The 22,136-nt window shown below is 50.1% G+C and overlaps 2 protein-coding genes across 2 annotated transcripts in view; one reads left to right on the forward strand and one right to left on the reverse strand.

The window, feature by feature from the left end:
* Window positions 1-67: 67 nt before the first annotated feature.
* mep1bb (meprin A subunit beta b) lies at window positions 68-14,359 on the forward strand (the record flags this gene model as incomplete). Its single annotated transcript, XM_084447185.1, has 13 exons — window positions 68-74; window positions 758-808; window positions 903-946; window positions 1,365-1,443; window positions 2,196-2,313; window positions 2,814-2,992; window positions 5,426-5,644; window positions 6,628-6,780; window positions 8,861-9,076; window positions 10,108-10,584; window positions 11,138-11,317; window positions 12,606-12,849; window positions 14,146-14,359. 13 exons carry the CDS (start codon window positions 68-70, stop codon window positions 14,357-14,359), a joined length of 2,181 nt encoding a protein of 726 aa, XP_084303311.1.
* A 2,926-nt stretch (window positions 14,360-17,285) lies between these two features.
* LOC311316344 (uncharacterized protein) overlaps window positions 17,286-22,136 on the reverse strand; it is a gene marked incomplete at its 5' end in the record, with an annotated part of 15,646 nt that continues 10,795 nt past the window's right edge. Inside the window, 2 exons of the mRNA XM_084447186.1 lie at window positions 17,286-18,259; window positions 18,310-19,287. Coding sequence (XP_084303312.1) covers window positions 17,762-18,259; window positions 18,310-19,287 — 1,476 coding nt within the window. The 3' untranslated portion in view covers window positions 17,286-17,761. The remainder of the gene's footprint in view (window positions 18,260-18,309; window positions 19,288-22,136) is intronic.

A 22,136-nucleotide genomic window follows, 5' to 3' on the forward strand; every position in this document is an offset into this window, starting at 1 on the left:
CTATGAGAGGAAGACCTGCACATACATTAGTCCTTCTAATTTCATTTATTTCTTGTGGCTACATCTTATGTCTGGTAAGGTATTGCTATAGTACTGTAACTACTGATTTTCATGTATGGACGGTTGAATAGAGATATTTGCGCTCTCAAAATCATCATTGTATGTCTCAATGAAACATGGTTTTAGTGATTATGAAATACTATATAGCGTGTTTTCATGTCAATGTCAATGACATTTGATTTCTATAGTCCCATTCATGCAAATAAATGTAGCAGTTATTTACATAAAAAATATGGATAAAAACATAAATCATGTTTCATAACATAAATCAACACAATGAGAGCAGATTTAAAAGAAACAATAAAATGTAAAATAATTAAAGACTTTAAAGATAGAGAATATAAATTAAGAACAGTTTAAGATATTACCACAAGTAAAGATATGCATATAAAGCAATATTAAAAAGGTATGTTTTTATGTTTTAAGATCTCACTTCAAAGATACCACAGTCTCATTCATACCAATGTTATTTTACAAGATCAATAAATCAAAGTTGTATCATCTCTTTCAACTGCTACTTATTTTCTGTCAATGATCCTCTCTTGCTCAGCCTTCACCCAGAGCCTTAGGTAAGCCATGTCTTATCTTTAATTGCTTAATTAGGTTGAACTTGAAGAGAGTGTGAATGTAGGCTGTCTGAACATGCATGGCGGGTAGCGCATCCACAGACTGACACACTTCCACTGTCGCTCTGCAGAGGACGATGTGGACGGGGGACAGGATCTGGACATATTTGACATCAATGAAGGTTTGTCAAAGCGGCACACGCTCAGTTGTCTGCAGCCTTTTATGATTTTCAGCGAGAGCCTTGTACTGAAGTGCTGTGTTCTTGGCCTCCACAGCGGCTGGCCTAGACCTAGTTGAGGGGGATATTGTGCTTGAGGAGGTAGGTGGCTCTATCACATGTTCTTAGCCAATAGACAAACATTTTCCAGGAGCTTGCTCGATCGCTTTGTTGAGAAGAGTACAGGGAATAATCTTTACAGCTCACTTTTCTGGCGCATTGTGTGGCCTCTGTGTATGAAATGCGCTATACAAATAAAGTTTGATTAGATTTGATCCCCGGGCCACTCACTACTATAGTGGGAAGGAACACGATTCCACATGGGGTGTATTACTCTACGTTATAGTTCATTAGTGGAAGCATGTCTGGTTACATGTACCAGATATATCGTAGTGTCCTCGAATAAGTACCACTGATCATCAACGATCTGTCTGGTTATAGCAGCGGTCAGTACAACTCCTGGGTCATTCTCTCTCTCTTTTTTTCTAACGCCCTTTGCTGTCATCGATGGTCTCAACAGAGACAGGGCCGCAACTCCATCATAGGAGACGAGTACAGATGGCCAAGGACAGTCCCCTACTACATGGAGGATGACCTGGGTAAGACCACACCACACCGAGGGTCCCTGGGGGTTGGGGGGGGGGGTCGGGGGGGGGTGACACGCAGAGGCATCACTGGGAGGAATTTTGGGCCCTATGAAAAGGTATTCCACCGGGCCCCTTAAAACATGTTCAGTACAGTGATCAGTGGTGGCTGGTTTTCTAGGCCCCATGCAAGATGGAGGGCGTGGCGGGGGGGGGGCCCTGCCTCATCCCCCCGTCCTCTCCTTAACGGCACCCATAGTGATGGAATCAGAACCCCATTTTATTTTGCCAGGTAGGTTTTCACCCATACTGGGATGTTCTGGCCCATTGGTGTATGACATGGGTAGACAACATCAGACAGGGTGACAGAGACCAGACGGGCCAGTGGAAATGTGATGAGACAGCGCAAAACATATGGGACATGCGTCCCGTGTGTAATCTCACCTTCCCATCTGACCTGAGAAACGTTCCAAAGGTTAGCCGTTAGAGAAGAGGGGCAGTAGCCTACCTGTGTTTGCGCAACACCGGGTTATGGCAGGATGTACGGTTGGCACCAATACCGCGCTTTTAGATTTTACTGTGTTATGTGTTAAGGACTACAGATGGAATGTAGCTTTTAGCTAAATCTGGGGCGGCCATTTTTTTGTTTCTTGCAAACATTTAATGTATGTGCACGCTGTCCTATTAAATAAACTTAAACTTAATAGTTGGAGAGAGAGTCCAGTTTTCCTCATAGTATGACTTCTTTTTCTTTCTGATCTGTGCAGAGATCAATGCGAAAGGAGTGATTCTGAAGGCTTTTGAACAGTACCGGCTGAAAACCTGCATCAACTTCAAGCCATGGGAGGGAGAACAGAACTACATTTCCATTTTTAAAGGGGCCGGGTAAGGACAGATGAGGACAAACGAGATGTTTCTGGTGCTGTTTGTCTGATTCACGCAGCTACGCCATCTGTTCTCAGTGTGTAACCAAACACACACAACGTAATGATTTTCCCATCCTCAAGTGATTCCCTGAGAGAAAAACAGCCCGCTGTGTAGAACATGGATTCTGTTTGATGTCCGCAGAGGTTCTGCACGGTTCTGCTCGCTCTCCGGGGAGGTTGTAGCTCAGTTGGTAGAGCGGGTCGTTCAGTGATTGAAGGGTCAGTGGTTCGAATCCCAGCTCCGACTGTCCACATGTCGAGTTGTCCTTGAGCAAGACGCCTAACCCCAAATTGCTCCTAATGAGCAGGCAAGCACCTTGCATGGCAGCTACCGCCATTGGTGTGTGACTGTGTGTGTGAATGGGTGAATGAGAGGCCATTGTAAAGCGCTTTGAGTGCCGCTAAGGTGGAAAAGTGCTATATAAGTGCAGTCCGTTTACCAATTTACCATCTCCTCAGATGTTTCTCCTCGGTGGGGAACCGGCGCGTGGGGAAGCAGAGGCTGTCCATCGGCGCCAACTGCGACCGCATCGCCACCATCGAGCACGAGTTCCTCCACGCCCTGGGGTTCTGGCACGAGCAGTCGCGCTCCGACCGCGACGACTACGTCACCATCATGTGGGACCGCATCACGGCAGGTACTGTAGCTGGCGCGCCTCTCTCGCCTCCCTCTCTCTCTCTCTCTCTCTCTCTTTCTCTCTCTCTCTCTTTCTATCTCTCTCGCCCCCCCCACTCTCTCTCTCTCTCTCTCTCTATCTCTCTCTCTCTTCACCACCTCTCTCTCTCTCTCTCTCTCTCTCTCTCTCTCTCCCTCTTTCTATCTCTCTCGCCCCCCCGTCTATCTCTCTATCTCTCTCTCTTCACCACCTCTCTCTCTCTATCTCTCTCTCTTTCTCTCTCTCTCTTGCCCCCCCCCCCCCCTCTCTCTCTCTCTATCGCTCTCTCTCTTCATCACCTCTCTCTCTCTATCTCTCTCTATATCTCTCTCTCTATCTCTCTCTCTATCTCTCTCTATATCTCTCTATATCTCTCTATATCTCTCTCTATCTCTATCTCTCTCTCTCTCTCTCTCTCTCTCTCTTGTTCTGCTACAGTACTACTCAGAGGCTCCACCTGGGTCGTGGCTAGAAGGGGTGGAGCTACAGCCGGTGTAGAAGGACGGTAAATGGTGAATGGACGGCACTTATATACTGTAGCGCTTTTATCCAAAGCGCTTTAGAAAGGCCTCTGATTCACCCATTCACAAAATTCACCCATTCACACACACACCAATGAGCTTTATTCTCCTATTCTATCCTCTCATTCACCCATTCACACACACACCAATGGCGGCAGCTGCCGTGCAAGGTGCTAGTCTGAGCAATTTGGGGTTCAGTGTCTTGCCCAAGGACCCTTCGACATGTTGATAGGAGGAGCCGGGATTCGAACCGACGACTTTACGGTCATTGGACGACCTGCTCTACCTCCTGAGCTATAGCCACCCCAAACTGTAGCACCCCCCCCTCCCCTCCCCTACTAAATGCTAGTTCCCATAAATGCAGAGGCCATTTAGCGTTACGGTTAGGGTTAAGGTTAGCTTTAAGGTTAGCTTTAGGGTCACGGATATAGGTAAGGGTTGGGTTAAGGTTAGAGTTAGGGTTAAGGGTTGGAGTTAGGGTTTGACTGATCTCTGCATTTATGGGAACTAACCTTCTACACAGGCCGTAGCTGTACCCCATCTAGCCACAATCCTCCACCTGCTACACCACCTGGCACCTGGCCTCAGCTAATGAGTTAGCACGCAAACTCAAACAGTATCATCCATCTTCATTAATTGCAGTAGTTCTCGCAGTATCAGCAGTGTTATAACCACAGCCATGCCTGTTTTTGTAGCTAGTGAACCCAGAGTACAAAGGAAATCCCCCAAGTTCCCATAAGCAAGCACATCTCGGTTCAACTTTATTCAGCTCATACACTCACATTCATTCTAATGAAATAGGTGTCGAAGGTCTAATACGTTTCTCTTCTCATAGCCCAACGAGTGCATTTCTTCATACGAACATACGATCAAATCATCCAGAGAAACAACCCACTGTAACGCCATCCCACAAACACATTATAGTTCAATTTGTCAAAAGTGACAACCAGGTAATGGGTTTCTTTCGCCTCAACGCGACGACTCGAGTGTTCGCTTACTGGATGTTACGCGTCGTCCGGCGCCCCGCGTGTCAGAGGCGACGTGTCAGAGGCGGCGTGACGAGTGATGTGTTGCACTGCGTCTCGTCACGCCAGCAGGCGAGGGACACCGAAACAGCATCAGCAACGCTAGAATACAGAGTCACTTATCGCGCCAGTCGTTCCTCTTCCTCAGAGATGATTAAAGGGCAAAGGTCAGCAACGTGGCTGGTGTGATGCTAGGCCCCGTCAGCGTGAATACTCTACATATCCGTCATCACGGACGTGCCGTGTTACCCTGGCAGGGTCGGAGGTCAACTATCAAGGCCTAGATAGATAGATTGAACTAGATATGGTGCTCGGGGAGCACAGACCTCCGCCCATGAATGCATTCCGTGGCTCTGTGCGTGCGAGCAGGACATGTTTGGTATTGCTGCATCCTTTAGGTCAAGAGCTCTATGCCAGTCCAAAACCCCATGTCTCTGTGACCTTCCCACGTCGAGATATGACCTTTTCAACTCCTCCCCCCTCCCCCCCATTGACAATGAATAGGGGGAATTTTTCACTCCTAAGACAAAGTCTAAAAAATGAATGGATGCGAATGGCCAGCCATGATTGGGCGGGTTGTGGCGATTCAGATCCGGTCCAAAATGTACTGGGTTCTAAGTTGGACCGTGTTACCCGCTTCCACCGAGTTTCATGAAAATCGGTCCAGTAGTTTTTGCGTAATCCTGCTAAAAAGAACCAACGAACGAACGAAGGAACACACGCCACAGAAAACATAACCTCTCGCCCTGCGCTTTCTCTGGGGCGGAGGTAACCGACACAACGGGTAATAAGAATGGAATTGCTGCTGCTCATAATGATAATGCCCGAGATCAACCTAAGACAAAAGCTCGGTCACTCGATCCCAACAGGCAGGGAGCACAACTTCAACACGTACAACGACACCACCTCCAGCTCCCTGGGCGTGCCCTACGACTACGGCTCCATGATGCACTACAGCAAGAACGCCTTCCGCAACGGGAGCGAGCCCACCATCGTCACCAAGATCCCCGCCTTCAGCGAGGTCATCGGCCAGCGCATGGAGTTCAGCGACAACGACCTGCTCAAGCTCCGACGCCTCTACAACTGCAGTAAGAGTCCGTCTGTCCCCTGAAATCCCTTTAACTAGCTGCTGTACACTGAAGTCCTTCAAGCCCCCGTTAGATTAGCCTGACACTACAGACTGAGCCGCCATTTTGTTTTACTTCTTTATTCGGTCTGAACGGGGCCCCGTTGCAGCCGTTTTCACGAGATGGGCTTTGCCGAAGGAGTCCTCGGCGATTAGTGCATCCCCCTTACCAATCACCAATCACATTTAATTCCGTCATCTCCTTCAAAGGATGCTAATTGGCCTGGTTGGAATTCCATCCGAGAAATCACTCTGGATGAGAGCTTTTCCAGACCCTGAATCGCATTTTGAAAATTCAGAGCCAGCTTGAGCCAGTCTACCAGTAGAGGCCCACAATGTGTCTTCATTAAGAAGCTTAGTTCATGACTAACAGTCACTTAATTAATCACAGATGTATTTGAACAGGAGACAAAACGATATTCATTTTCAACTGAAAAATACAAAATCAAAAAATGTTTTCCAGGGCCGTGAACAATGTGGTCTTACCTGTATAACTATAAGGTTGATTAACTCAGCCTTGAAGGTCATTAATTATGCTTACATGATGATAGATGTACGATAGATAACTAACTTTATATCAGGTCAAAGTTTTAACTGCTGTTTATCTGATGGTTTGTATTTGTGTGTGTGTGTGTGTGTGTGTTGTGTGTGTGTGCGTATCGGTGTGTGTGTGTGTGCGTGTGTGTGTGTGCGTATCGGTGTGTGTGTGTGTGTGCGTGTGTGTGTGCGTGTGTGTGCGTGTGTGTGTGTGTGTATACGTGTGTGCGTGTGTGTGTGTGTGTGTGTGTGTGTATACGTGCGTGTGTGTGTGTGAGCGTGCGTGCGTGTGTGTGTGTGCGTGCGTGTGTGTGTGTGTGTGTGTATATACGTGCGTGTGTGTGTGTGTGTGTGTATACGTGTGTGTGTGTGTATGTGTACACGTGCGTGTGTGCGCCCCGGAACCAGCCAGCTCCTCCACCTTCCTGGACTCGTGTGACTTTGAGAGGGAGAACATCTGTGGGATGATCCAGGGTCCGGGGGACCAGGCGGACTGGACCAGGGTGACCCAAGCAGCGGGCGGACCCGCCACCGACTACTCCAACCTGGGACGCTGCTCCGGTGAGCCCCTCCCCCCTCCTGGAACACGCCCCTGTGCCCTCAGACACGCCACGCCCCACCTCCGCTGTGACCCCTAGGCAGCTGTGGTAGTAGATCCATATCGACAGGCTTTATCATCCAGTCAAAAGGTGCTTTGGGATTATGACACATGCTGTTGTGACACATGCTGTTACACGGCATGGCTCCGTTGCGTCCGTCAGCGTCAACCGCCTAGCGTCCGTCAAGTAATCAAGAGATGAACCTCGGCGATTGTCTAACGTCGGACGCAGGCGTCGAACGCGATGCCACGGCCGCAGTGGATCATTAATTACGATGGATTCATTTCCGTAGCGTCTGATGCTTGATGGTCGACACTGACGGACGCAACGGAGCCAAGGGGCTAGACATCCAGCATCCAGCATGGGACACATGCTGCTATACGCATCCAGTTTAAAACTCCGGTGCTAGCCTACAGGGCAGTGAACAGCTCCAGGCCGCCATGGTCAAGCCCTACACCCCCTCCCGACCACTACGAGGCCCCTGCGGTCGATCGACACGGTCACGGCTCTTCTCTGTCCTGGCCCCGCAGTGGTGGAACAAACTGCCCACTGACGTCAGGACAGCAGAGTCGCTGTCCATCTTTCGCCGCAGGCTCAAAACTCATCTCTTCAAGAAGTACTACCAGGATCCTCCCTCTTAAGCACCTATTGTATTTATATTTTGCTACTCTTGCACCTTGGCCCTTGCTGTTGGCTGCTCATTAGATCCTTATACTGCAATAGAGGTACATGTACTGTATGGATGATGGGTGATACCCTTGGTACTTCATATCCGAGCACTTTGAAGATCTTACCTCATACGCACGGCTTCAGTTTGTTGGTTTTAGTTCGGCGTTTAACACGATACAGACGCTGGTACTTGAGAAATTAAATGATTTGAATGTCCACCCTCTTATCACCAGATGGTACCACTCGTTTCTAACCAATAGAAAACAATGTGTCAGTGTTAATTGTACCCTCTCAGAATCTAGAACATTTAGCACAGGTGCATCCCAAGGTTGTGTTAACTGACCTGTCATTTTTACCTTATAATAAGTGTAGAAGCCACAGTGCTAACAATCGCGTCATCAAATTCTCAGATGACGCCGCTATCGTAGCTTTAATGAAAAAGGACAGCAATCTATCTGACTGATATTCAGAGATAGAGAAGCTTGTAAAATGTGCGACGACAAGCACCTTGTTCTGAATGTTAAAAAGACGAGGTAGATGGTGTCTGATGCTAGGGGAGTGGGTGACCACAGGTCTGTGTAGCAGACTACAACAGTGATTACACTTTTTGCGTCAATTTAGAGTCCATGGTGTTTAGATTATATGTCTTTATTGTCCACAAGGGAAATTAATTTTACTTCAGTCCGACAAATAAACTTTTGTTGTCCAGAAGTGTATGTTAGTGTTTTATCAGGCAATGGTAAAGAGCCTTATCAGATATGGCATCACAGCTTGGTCTGGTAATCTTCCAGAGCAACTGAAGTCCAATGTAGTCCGACTGATGCAGACTGCATGGAAGACTATAAGAGTGAAGGGGCCTCCATCCCATGATTTTGATCTTGCCGTTAGCACTAGATTACGCTTGTAGTCACTTTGGTAGAAAGGAGATGCACTTGTGAGTTCTGGCGAGTAGTAATACACTGACTTCCTAGGTTTAATGTAATTACTGTAAGTCAGTTTGGATAAAAGCGTGCTAAATGAATGTAATTTAATGAAAAATGCTGAGGGGCGAGTAATGTTAGATTAGATAGAAGCCTTTATTTAGACAGGGAAGATTGAGACCATGTGCCCTGCTTACAAACAACTTATACATAATTATATAATAATAATATATAACAATAACAACAGTGACAGCGTGCAGACAACGCACACATGTATAAACTACGTATACAGTAATACAGTAACAGAGTACGAAAGATAAAGTAATGACAACAGACAGGGGTACAGAGTAGAATAATTATTAAAGTACAGGAAGGAAATGACTAGTTCTTTAAGTTTATTGTTGTTTGTTTATTTTTGTGTGTATTATTGTGTACGTTAACCGCCGCCCACAGACGCCGGCTACTTCATGCACTTCAGCACGGGCGCGGCCGGCCCCGGAGCCCGGGCCCTGCTGGAGAGCAGGTTTCTCTATCCCGTCAGGGGCTTCCAGTGCCTGCAGTTCTTCTACTACAACAGCGGGGGCGCCAACGACACGCTGAGGATCTGGGTCCGGGAGTACGACGCAGCCAGTCCCAACGGGACCCTGCATCTCATCCAGACCATAGATGGTAACAGCGCCGATTGATTGATTGATTGATTGATTGGTTGATTGATTGATTGATTGATTGATTGATTGATTGATTGATTTTAATATTGCAGAAATTATAATCCAAGGGATAACATGTAAAAGTGTAAACACTTGTTTCCAACATGGTCCCTGATGTCTTAAAAACAGGACAGACAGTAACACTTAACATCCATAAAATCCTCTAAAACAATAGTCAACACAAACGACCATAATATATAAAAAACAACAGTCATGAACTCCAATCCCTGTTTAACACTCCCTGTTTTGTAAGTACAGTCAGGTAGCCAATGCCTACCTTTACCTATCTACCTTACTAATGTCACTGCTCTTAGCCATCAATACAGCCCTTTGAAATACCCTCCTACTAACCAGGACGTCAGGATATGAAAAGAGTGATTTTTCTGTATGTCATACTACTAACGTGACTGTTGCAAGGATGAGCAACATGTCGTTCTGGTCCCCTAATCCTGCCCCTGTTTGTGGTTCACTTCCCATCAACAAACAGCGGCGTTGAGGACCATTCGACATTTTAAAGTCGCACTGAAATGAAAAAAGCATTCTGTCCCATTTTGGTTCACATAATTGGTCATAGTGTTCACCTATTCAACGATGTATGCCAAAAAAATTACAAAATTCTTTAATCTTATATCAAAGTATATAATTTCTTACTTCCTGGAAAACGGTAGGTCACGTGCAGTGACGACAACAGGTACCTTAGATTTTAGGCCAATAATCTCCCGACATCCACCCGTCAATCAACACTATCATTCTATCGAATCCGTCTAAAGTTGTTAAAACCCGTCCACTTTTCAATGTTCCAATCAAATTCCTCTAAACATTATGTCCCACCCTCATAGCTTGTTTGCGTCGGAAATACGTCAAACTACGGAAGTTAGATGATCTCAAACGTCTGTTTCAGTGCGACTTTAAACTCGACCAGACCCGGATCATCTCACATCCTGGCCTGTCTTAACGCCTTCACCCCCCCTCTCTCTCACCCCACCCACCCAGGCCCACCACAAGACCTGTGGCAGCTGCACCACGTCACCCTGAACGTGACCAAGAAGTTCCGGGTGGTGTTCGAGGGGATCAAGGGGCCCGGAGACGAGCCGGCGGCAGGCGGCCTCTCCCTGGACGACGTCAACCTCTCGGAGACCACCTGCCCCGAGCACGTGTGGCGCGTCAAGAACTTCAGCCACGTGATGGAGACCGCGCCGCCCGACACGGCCATCTACAGCCCGCCGTTCACCTCCAGGGAGGGCTACACCTTCCAGATGGGGCTGTACCCCAGCGGGAAGGGCGCCTACCGGGGGGAGCTCTCCGCCTACGCGCACCTGGTGGCCCGGCCCGACGACAACGCCACCGGCCTGGCGTGGCCGTGTCCGTGGAAGCAGATGACCATGATGCTGATGGACCAGAACCCCCACATACAGCGGCGCATGAACAACCAGCGCAGCGTCACCACCGACCCGCTGAAGAAGGTCGAAGGTCAGCAGGAAGTCCATCCTCATACACTGTTTCTATCTGATCCTAATTCACAGACTCCATCCATATTGTTTTCGTTAAGAGACCTTCAATCGATTGACCAAATCAATTGAGGTTGACATTAATTAAAGCTGCAATTATTGATTTTATTCACATTGACAAAGGTAATTAAAACCACCTGATATCAGATTGTTTCATTGAGCCATAGCGTCCTAATAGCATCCTACTTCACTGACTCACCTCTACCGGTCGCCACATCTGTTATTATTACAGCATTTCTGCCTGTATGCCTTTGCTCCGCCCCCCCAGTGCTCTGGGCATTCCTTATAGCCATTCGTTTGGAAACAAGTTTGCGTGAGTCCCTTACTGCCATCTAGTGGTAAAATAAAATAACATCAACGACTGCAGCTTTAAATGTTGTTAACTGAATTACGCTGAGCCATGAATATGTTCTACTTATATCAGACAAATACTTCGCACGAAGAACAATGTGTATCTGCCCCCTCCGCCCCCCCCCCCCACCCCCACCCCCACCCCCCCACCACCACCTCTTCAGGGTCCGACTTGTTTTTCTGGGACGACCCTCGTAAGGTGGGCGTTCAGGTGACGGAGAGCAACAGGACAGTGTACCACCGCGGGCCGGGACAAGGGACGCCGGTGTACCTGACCCACAGCAGAGCCAGGAGCAGGGACTTCCTGAAGGGAGGAGACGCCATCTTCCTGCTCACCATGGAGGGTAACGCCGCGCTCTACCGCTTTAAACTCTCCGCGCTCTACCCCTTTAACTCTCCGCATTCTCAATCTACTGTATAAATTAATCTACGTATAGAAATTAATCTATTCATTCACCTTGTACACCATGGCCCTGGTTATCCTATTAATTCACCTCGTACACCATGGCCCTGGTTATCCTATTCATTCACCTCGTACACCATGGCCCTGGTTATCCTATTCATTCAGCTGATTTGGATGGCGTTCTGCTCTGGGTCCATCTACTGTATCAGAATCAGAATATGTTTATTGCCATTGTACTTTTACATACATTGGATTTTATTTCCGACACTGTGGTGCTCACAACAAAACAACAATGGACAAGTGCAGGGCAGGACAGGACAGGACAGGACAGGACAGGACAGGATAGGACAGGACAGGTCAGGACAGGGCAGTGCAGGACAGGACAGGACGGTGCAGGACAGGACAGGACAGGACAGGGCAGGTCAGGACAGTGCAGGACAGGACAGGACGGTGCAGGACAGGACAGGACAGGACAGGACAGGACGGTGCAGGACAGGACAGGACAGGTCAGGACAGGACAGGACAGGACAAGACAGGACAGGACAGGACAGGACAGGACAGGACAGGACAGGACGGTGCAGGACAGGACAGGACAGGTCAGGACAGGACAGGACAGGACAAGACAGGACAGGACAGGACAGGACAGGACAGGACAGGACAGGACAGGACAGGACAGGGCTTGTAGTGCAGTGATACAAACATAGTGCAAAGAGTAGTAGTCTAATTGGACGACAAAGAGTCAGTGCAAAGACAGTTCAGCGCAAAAGCAGCAGGGGGCGAGGGAGAGAGTCAGAGGGGAGCCATGTTTATAAGGCTGGTGGCCACGGGGACAAAACTGTTCCAGTGTCGAACAGTTTAAGTCTTTAACGACTGCAGCCTCCTGCCAGAGGGGGGTGGTGTGAAGAGGCCATAGCCCGGGTTGGAGGGGTCGGCCAGGATCTTTCTGGCCCATTTCAGCGCCCTGGAGTGATTAACGACATTGTTTTCAAGACAGTAATATTAGCCTTAGTAATATTAGTAGTTATTATTAGTAATATATAAGCCCATCTCATTGATCTGCCATTTGTTTCCATGTTAATCAGTTACACCATATTAGCATAGCATTAGCAACTCATTAACATATCATTAGCACCCATTAGCACACCATTAGCATTGCATTAGCATCTCACTAGCATCTCATTAGCATCTCATTAGCTGCCCCCGCCCCCCATCTCTCCGTCCGTGTCCAGACGTGTCCCACCTCCTGGCAACTCAGCCGCCTGTCACCACGGCGACGCCAAACACCACCACGGGGCTGCCTGTCACCACGGCGGCGCCACACACCACCACGGGGTCGCCTGTCACCACGGCGACGCCACCCACCACCCACACCACCACACCTGTCGTCACGACTGCACCCAACAACCCCTGCACCGGCGTGGAGTGCCAAAACGAGGGCGTCTGCGTGGTGGATTCTGGGAAGGCAGCGTGCAGGTACAGTAGATACGTTGGCCTGGCAACGCCTACGGGGCCTTCACATTCCACAGGCAGTCTTCATCCTCCTACTCACACACACGCTCACACTCACACACGCTCACACACACACACAGGCTCGCACACATGCACATGCACACACGCACTCAAGCAAGTACGCACAATACGCAAGTATTTTCAAGAACAACAGTGGCAGTATTTTAAATTGTAGTTGTAGTAACTGTGTGCGCAGGTTTGGAGGTCCAGATGTCCCTGGTCCGAGACCAGCTAACAAGACAACTACCAAACCTTAAGCTTACCTACCTAACCCAGTTGAGAGGCTGACGTCACGTATGTAGCTAACTTGGATGACGGGGTGACAATGTCACGTTTGTAGACATGTAGCTAACTTGGATGACGGGGTCATGGGGTCATGTTTGTAGACATGTAGCTAACTTGGATGACGGGGTCATGGGGTCATGTTTGTAGACCTGTAGCTAACTTGGATGACGGGGTCATGGGGTCATGTTTGTAGACCTGTAGCTAACTTGGATGACGTGGTGACAGGGTCACGTTTGTAGACATGTAGCTGCCATAGCGACGTTCGTCACGTTTGTCTGCTTGGTTAGCTTTGACGTGGCACTTTTCCAACGCCATACTTTTCCAACGCCATACACGCTCTCACACACACACACACGCTCGCACCCACACACACACGCTCGCACACACACACGCTCGCACACATACACACACACACACACGTTCACACGCACACACACAGTGTGACCACTGCTCTGTGTCTAAGACGTCCCTGTCTGATTTTGCGCCCAGCTGTGCAGTGTGATAAATCTCTCAGTGGGAATCTAGTCTTTCCCTCTCTGTAAACATGTGATGGGGTTAGAATAACAATGACACCCCCCCCCCCCTTCTCTCTCCCCTCCCGCCCCCCCCCCCCTCCCCTCCCCTCTCCCCCTCCCTCTTCCCCTCTCTCTCCCTCTCTTCCCCCCTCTCTCTCCCCTCACCCCCTCCCTCTTCCCCTCCTCCCCCTCCCTCCCTCTCTCCCCTCCCCTCTCCCCCTCCCTCTTCCCCTCTCTCCCCCCCCCTCTCTCCCCTCCCCCCCTCCCTCCCTTTCTCTCTCCCCCTCTCCTGTCCCCCTCTCTCTCCCCTCCCCTCCCCTCCCTCTTTCCCTCTCTCCCCCCCCCTCTCCCCTCCCCTCTCCCTCCCTCCCTCTCTCTCTCCCCCTCTCTCTCCTGTCCCCCTCTCTCTCCCCTCCCCTCTCCCTCTCCCTCTCTCTCCCCTCTCCCTCCCCCTCCTCAGGTGTCTTGTGGGGGATGACTGGTGGTACTTGGGGGACAGGTGTCAGCACAGGGGCTCGTCCGGGGACGCCCAGACCACGGCTCTGGCCGCCTCCCTGTCCGTGCTGGCCGGCATGCTGGTGGTCACCGCGGTCAGCGTGGTCTGCGTGAAGAGGAAGTACCAGAAGCTCCGCGGAGACGGCGGCATCGTCATGGCCAACATTGCATCCCTTTGATTTGATTATTTTTTATTCTTTAACTTTAAAGCATTGAATAGTTTGATTTTATTCTTTTATTCTTTAATATAAATGATCAAATACAGTTTGATTTTAATCTTTTATTATTGAATTTAAATGTATTTTTATGGATTATTTTTTTCAATCCTGTTTTATTGTATCTGAAAACGTCTTCAAACTTGTTTTAATGTGATGCACGTTGAGTTTCCCTGGTGTGTGAAATGTAAATAAATCTGCCGTACTGTAGGAGGAGAATAGAAGAGAATAGAAGAGGAGAATAGAACATTTCTATTCTATTGACGGGACACAATGGATCTGCTCTGTAAAGCAGCTGCTGAGTAGACAGAGAAAAGGCTGAGAGACAATTTGAAGTGTAAAGGGATGTGTGTGTGTTTCTCAAGTGCTGAAATGTAATCACACTCTCATCACCAGTTGTTCTGGAAGGAAGGTCCCAGACTGAAGGGCTAATACAGACTAAACAAGATCGCCCCCTTCTGGTCATATGGTGTACAAACACCAGTTAAGTAAAACCCTGTATCATGAAGATATTTCTGTTTTGGATTTAGTAAAATGTACAGTCAATTCTTATAATAAAAAACATCTCTGGGTATCATTTTCTTCTGTGTTTATACTTGAAATTATACAGACAATGTGTGCTTAACATTGCAATCATGGACTCGGACAAGAACACACCACAACAAGCTGCTTTATATTCACAAACGTCAGGTTTATTATACCAAAGACAGGAACATCTGTGTTGTTTGCTTTCCATGTGGATATAGTATTTGTTTGCATTACTGAACTGGACACAGTCATGCCGGGGATCACTGACACCACAGGAGGGAGGTGGGACTGAACACTACGTGTGTGTGTGTGTGTGTGTGTTTCTGTTTCTTATTAGTGTGTTTATTAGAGAAAGTGCCGACTATAAAGGAAGAAACAACGAAAGAAAGGATGAAAGACTCATGGTGATCAGTGTGATGAATAAAACATAAGGTTGACTGCGTGCGTGTGTGTGTGTGTGTGAGTGTGTCCAAACTGTGGTTAAAGCTGAGATTTCCACAATGGCAAAACATGGGTGATCCTCAAACCCTCCCTCCCACGAACATCCTGTCAGTGACATCCAGGGGACAGATCCTTTAGAAGCATCAGCATACAGCATTTATCTTATTTACAGTCATTGGGGGAAAAAAATCACCATTTCTCTCAGAGAAGATTAGTAGAAGTGACTAAGTCACCATAAAGAGTATGCAACTCCTAGGAGTTAGTCTTTAAAATTTCTAAAAAAAAACAAAACAAAAAAATTCTATGCCTTTTTACAGGCCAAGAGCCATGATTGACTGAAGAAAGACAGTTTCTTAAGTGCCCTATCTACAGCAGTTAAGCGTGGTATTATCGGTGTGTGTACCATTCGACAGTTTCATTGATAATAAAGATTATACTTTTTTTTCAGCAACTTCACTTTCTTCACATTTAAAGATATGGTTAAAAAAAAAAACACCAAAAAAAAACAACGGAATCGTATTAATCCATATTAACGTTGTGTTCTGGCAGGCTAAACCTACTGGTGTTGATTACATACTTGTTGGTTGGTTGTCTACATGTAGAATCAACGTTCGGCAGTCTGTGAGTGGTTGTGTACTACTCTGGACTCTGGGAGGCGTGGTCCAAAGGTTACTTCAAACAGGTAGGTTATAACATCTTAAAGGGCTCATTTGCAAAGTTCTGTCCTATTGGCTACTGGTAAGAAAGGGGCGGAGCATGTTACAGTGCATGGTACTCCAGTGATGCGGTCGTACAGAGGGTCCGGGTGCTTGTTGTAGTCTGTAGACTGTTGAGGGGAGGGGCCCAGGTGCTTTCTGTAGTCTGCAGACTGATGGAGGATCCAAATGCTTTTTGTAGTCTGTAGACCGATGATGGAGGGTCAGGGTGCTTGTTGTGGTCTGTAGACCGATGATGGAGGGTCCGGGTGCTTGTTGTGGTCTGTAGACCAATGATGGAGGGTCAGGGTGCTTGTTGTAGTCTGTAGACCGATGATGGAGGGTCCAGGTGCTTGTTGTAGTCTGTAGACCGATGATGGAGGGTCCAGGTGCTTGTTGTAGTCTGTAGACCGATGATGGAGGGTCCGGGTGCTTGTTGTAGTCTGTAGACCGATGATGGAGGGTCCGGGTGCTTGTTGTAGTCTGTAGACCGATGATGGAGGGTCAGGGTGCTTGTTGTAGTCTGTAGACCGATGATGGAGGGTCAGGGTGCTTGTTGTAGTCTGTAGACCGATGATGGAGGGTCAGGGTGCTTGTTGTGGTCTGTAGACCAATGATGGAGGGTCCGGGTGCTTGTTGTAGTCTGTAGACCGATGATGGAGGGTCAGGGTGCTTGTTGTAGTCTGTAGACCGATGATGGAGGGTCAGGGTGCTTGTTGTAGTCTGTAGACCGATGATGGAGGGTCAGGGTGCTTGTTGTGGTCTGTAGACCAATGATGGAGGGTCCGGGTGCTTGTTGTGGTCTGTACACCGATGATGGAGGGTCCGGGTGCTTGTTGTGGTCTGTAGACCGATGATGGAGGGTCCGGGTGCTTGTTGTGGTCTGTAGACCGATGATGGAGGGTCCGGGTGTTTGTTGTGGTCTGTAGACCGATGATGAGGGTCCGGGTGCTTGTTGTAGTCTGTAGACCGATGATGGAGGGTCCGGGTGCTTGTTGTGGTCTGTAGACCGATGATGGAGGGTCCGGGTGCTTGTTGTGGTCTGTAGACCGATGATGGAGGGTCCGGGTGCTTGTTGTGGTCTGTAGACCGATGATGGAGGGTCAGGGTGCTTGTTGTAGTCTGTAGACCGATGATGGAGGGTCCGGGTGCTTGTTGTGGTCTGTAGACCGATGATGGAGGATCCAGGTGCTTGTTGTAGTCTGTAGATGACGGAGGGTCCGGAGGGTGCTTAGAGTCTGTAGACTGACGGAGGGATGTGCTGGTCTGCAGACTGCTCCATGGCGGGGAGGAGGGGTGTGGCAGTCTGCAGATGGGGTGGGGTTGTCGTGGTAGTCTGCAGGCAGTAGGAGGGGGCGTGGCTGTTCAGAGGGGCGTGTCGTGGTAGTCTGTCGGAGGGTGTGACTGTTCAGAGTTGCAAAATTCCATGGAAATTCACAAACTTCCCCATGGGAAACAATGGGAATTAACAGGAATTAATGGGAATAACTGGAAAACAGAATTTACTCCCATTAATTCCTATGAATTTCCAGTTTGTTTGCGTTAATTCCCGCTAATTTCTGTTGGGAATTTTGTGAATATTCCCAGAGTTTTCCTACCAGAGGGGCGTGTTGTGGTGGTCTGCAGACTGCAGGTGGGTTTGGATGGGGGTGGGATGACAGTCCAGAGGGGGGCTTGGCTGCTCAGAGGGGGGCGTGGCTGCTTAGAGGGGCGTGTCGTAGTAGTCGGCGGGCTGCTGTTCGGCCGCGCCCCCGGGCGGCTTCAGCTGCTTCTGCTGGTGCTGCTTCATGATCTCCTTCACCTCCTCCTCCAGCTCGGGCGGGACGATGAACTGGTCGTCCGGGTCGGGCTGCGCCGGCGCCGCGAAGTACCCGCCCGGTTTCCGGGAGGGCGCGTCGGCCGCCACCTCGATCAGGTTGTGGCTCCGCTCCTGGGGCGCCACCGAGCCGTTGCCCCTCCTCTTCCCCCCGCCCGCCGCCCCCGCCGCCCCCACAGGCGTCTTCGCGCCGTCGCCGCCCCCGTCCCCGCCTCCTCCTCCTCCGTCGCCCTGCCTCCCCCAGCCTAGCTCCTCCCTCTCCCTCTCCGCCCCCTCCCCCGGGCAGAGCTCCACCCCTCTGTCTTCCAGGGGTTCTGGGGTGCAGGGGGGGGGCGGGGGAGGAGGAAGGGGAGGCGGCTCCCGGCCGGACGAGGGCGAGCGTGATGTCGGCGACGACGGACAGCGGGCGGCGCCGGCGTCCTCCTCCTCCCCGCCGCCGCCTCCGACGCAGCCGCCCGTCGGCAGTGGACGTCGGCCGCCACCTCCACCAGGCTGCCGTTGGACAGGACGCCGGCGATGGGCTCCTCGTCCTCGCTGTCCAGCCCGTTGTCGGACAGCGCGCTGGAGAACGTGGCGCTGGACAGCTGCCGCTGGAAAGCGCCGGTCAGGCAAGCCGGGTGGAGGGCGCCGCAGCAGCAGGCTCCGCCCACGCCCCGTGCCGAGGCCTCCGAGCCCGGGTACGACGACGGCGGCGCTGGCGCCGGTGGCGCGGGGTACGGGCAGGGCTGGGCGGCGCCCGGCGGCGGCGGCTGGGGGGCCGGGGGGTGGTGTTGCGGGTGTTGCAGCGTCGGGTGGTGGTGGTGGAGGAGGAGGGGCGTGTCCTGCAGCAGCGCCAGCGAGCTCTGCGCCGGCTCGTCCGACGATGCCGTGGACCCCACCTCGCTGCTCATCTCGCTGGCGCTCACCTCGCTGCTGATCTCGCTGCACGACGACGCCGGGAGGGCTGGGGGGCCACCGACGCCGCCGTCCTGGGCCCCGCCCCCTACGCCCGCCGCCGCCGGAGGCCTCTCCTTGGCGGAGCCCGGGCTGGGCGGGGCTTGGGGGCCGCCGCCGGCACCACCGGCGTCGGAGGAGGAGGAGCAGCAGCAGCAGGAGGACGAGGAGGCGGAGCAGCAGTCCTCGCTGACGCTCAGCTGGACGACCACGGCGCTCAGGCTGCCCGTGCAGCCGTAGCCCTGCGCCAGCGTGCACAGCTTCTTGGCGGCGGCCAGGCCGTCGGGGACGTCGCGCACCGCCTCCACCGCCTCGGAGGGAGACACGGCGTCCCAGAGGCCCCGGCTGCCCAGGATGAAGAACTCGTCCTGGGGGGACAGCGCCACGGAGCGGACGTACGGACGCGGGATGACCGCCGGGAACAGGAAGGAGTAGCCCAGGATGCGCGTGGACTCGGTCACTCCGTTCACCTTGTTGTCCTGGAGGGGAGAGGAGGGGGGGGGGGGGGGAGGAGGGGAGGAGAGGAGGAGAGGAGAGGAGGAGGGGAGGAGAGAGGAGAGGAGAGGAGGGGGGGGGGGGGGAGGAGGGGAGGAGAGGAGGAGAGGAGAGGAGAGGAGAGGAGAGGAGAGGAGAGGAGAGGAGAGGAGAGGAGAGGAGAGGAGAGGAGAGGAGAGGAGAGGAGAGGAGAGGAGAGGAGAGGAGAGGAGGTGGTTAGTTACACATTTGAATACTTTATTTGGTTCCACAAATTATATTACATAAGCAGGGAATCAAATATATTAGGGCTAAGCAGCATTGAACACTTAAGGATCCACATCCTTCTGCACACGGCTAAGCTGCCAATAATAGCTGAGACAGCAGAATTTGGCCATTTGCTTGGTTTTTCTCTTTAGCAAGCCAGCAATCCTCAGACTCACTCAGGCTGCATTTGTATACATGGCCAGGACAGCCGAATATGACTATACAAAATATACACGTATACCCAAAGCTGGTTATTACATCGAGCAGTGGTGGGTATTTTAGATACTTGTCCTGGAAAGCCTGGTCAATGTACGGGTCAAAGACTCTACTTCTAAGATTAGCGCCCCCTTGTGGCTGCTGTCAATATAAACAACATCAGGCGTATCTGGGGCCTCATTTATCATTGAGGTACGCCTTCTTTTACACGGTCTTTTTCGCGATTTCAGGCGTACGCCATTTCCCCCCCCCCACATTGCGATTTATCAAGCCGAAAGGGCGGAAATTTAGTCGCCTTTCTCCGCGCTTTTGTAGGACACCTCTCAAGTTGTCGTACCGATTTACACGGTGTTCTACGCCCTCTTTGAACACAGGGGGAACTGGCGACGCAGGTGGTGCGTCGGTGAATTACTATGTTTGACGGAGAGAATAAGAGCGACAGTTCATGAACGCACAAACATGTAGGCTAATAGCCCAATTCAGCACAAACATATATCGCAATGCAAGATTAGACGTGTCCTCTAACCGGCTCATTCATGCTCCGATATGGATTTGTTCCCCAAACGGAACCTATGCGCTGTCCCAAACCTTTCCGCGCTATATGTCACACACCTAATGCAGGCACTCCATCAAACGGTAATAATTGACCAATTAGATTGTCATTAATATGTGATCATGTGGACCTGTTTGCTCTTTGGTAAGCATATAAATGACAGTCCTCCTGTGCGTAATGCGAGCCTAAATGAATCCGGCGCTACTCGGCCTACTGGCCGAGATAGAACTCCAAAGAGGTGACGGCGATGGCGACTGCACCCACATATTCATAAGGGCACCATCAGTGAATGAATACGTCTATGTGAATCGCAAAAATGTGCACACTATAAATACCCAAATCATATGTGACGCCGACATGCTCATCACAAGTGTAGTGGCACGGTGGCCTGGCTCCACGCATGACTCATTCATCCTGGCGCACAGCAGGGTAGGGCTAGACTGGAGGCAGGCGCTGCGCGTGACGGCTGGCTTATTGGTGTGTGCATAGCCAAGATACATATTCTTTGTCTTATTTACTTTAATCTTTATTAGCATTTTCCATCCATACAACGACAATACAATAAAACATAAAAACTTACAATAACAGCTTATGGGTACTTCCATCCATGCAGCTTTTTTTTCTTACTCAAATATGACAATTTTAATATTAGTGGTATCATCACACTTCCTTCTATAATCCATCCATTTTTCCCATCTCCCTTCAAACTTTCCTTCATGCATCCTCAATGCATGCGTGAACCTCTCCCTAACATACATCTCCTCCACAACACCCACCACTGCTCCTTGGTTGGGCGTTCCACCTTATACCAAGCCCTCGTTATTGTCTTTTTACTAGCAACCAATAGTACTTTCACTAGGTATCTGTCCCCTCCTTGTACATCATCCCGTGTTATGTTTGCCAAGATATATATTCAAAGCTGATAAGAAGGTGGAGGCACTGGATGTCGTGGCGCTGGAGGTGGTCAAGGACCACTGCAGACTCCCCCTCCTCTGAGTCCCACCCCACGTCAGAGTCTGGAGAAACAATTTCAATCATTTTCTTTGAGTTTGTCTGTGAACTTGATAATGCATTAAACATTTCATTGTGCAGCCATATTCATTTGATATGTTTTTCTGTTGGCAGTCAAATAAATGCTGTGATTTACCGGGTGATTTAGATGAGTCTTAATTTCCCAGAGGGGAAAATGTTTAATGTGTTCTAACATTATGAAGTGGTCATCTGCGTTATTGTTCCCTGTTTTTGGTCCTAATTTAATCATAGCCTACCACAGAATGTTTGCTTTCCTCACAGACACATGTTACAGTATGTCCGTGTATGCCAAATCCTAGATGCACAAAACGTAGCTAAAGTAGGCTACTAAGCTGTAGGAGCAAACAGACAAAGGTAGGCTATTAATACCTTCCGAAGAGGATTGTCTTCCTCGCGTGGACCTCACCAACTAGCACATGCACCTCCGTCTCCGAAAAGTTCCGCTTTTTCCCTCTTCGTTCCATGTTTCATTGTCCCGCCTGGGTGCTCCACGCTACCTTTTAAGCCGATTCCTTCCGGGAAACCACGTTTGGCCACTCATGGTTTTGACCATATATGGTTGGATTAGGGCGTGGAGGGGGCGGAACACGGGGCGCGTGCGCGTACGCTCTCTTCCCCGCCGGTCGTGCAGAAAAGGGCATACGACATTTTTGATAGATCCGAAAAGCGTGTAAATATTCTCGTCGTACGCTACATTTCGCATTTTCCGCGTTTTCGTCGTACGCCCTCTTTTACACCTGAATTTACACGCTCTTTGATAAATGAGGCCCCAGATCTAGCACTTGT

The sequence above is a fragment of the Borostomias antarcticus genome (genome assembly GCF_949987555.1).
Source record: "Borostomias antarcticus genome assembly, chromosome: 12".
NCBI lineage: Eukaryota > Metazoa > Chordata > Actinopteri > Stomiiformes > Stomiidae > Borostomias > Borostomias antarcticus.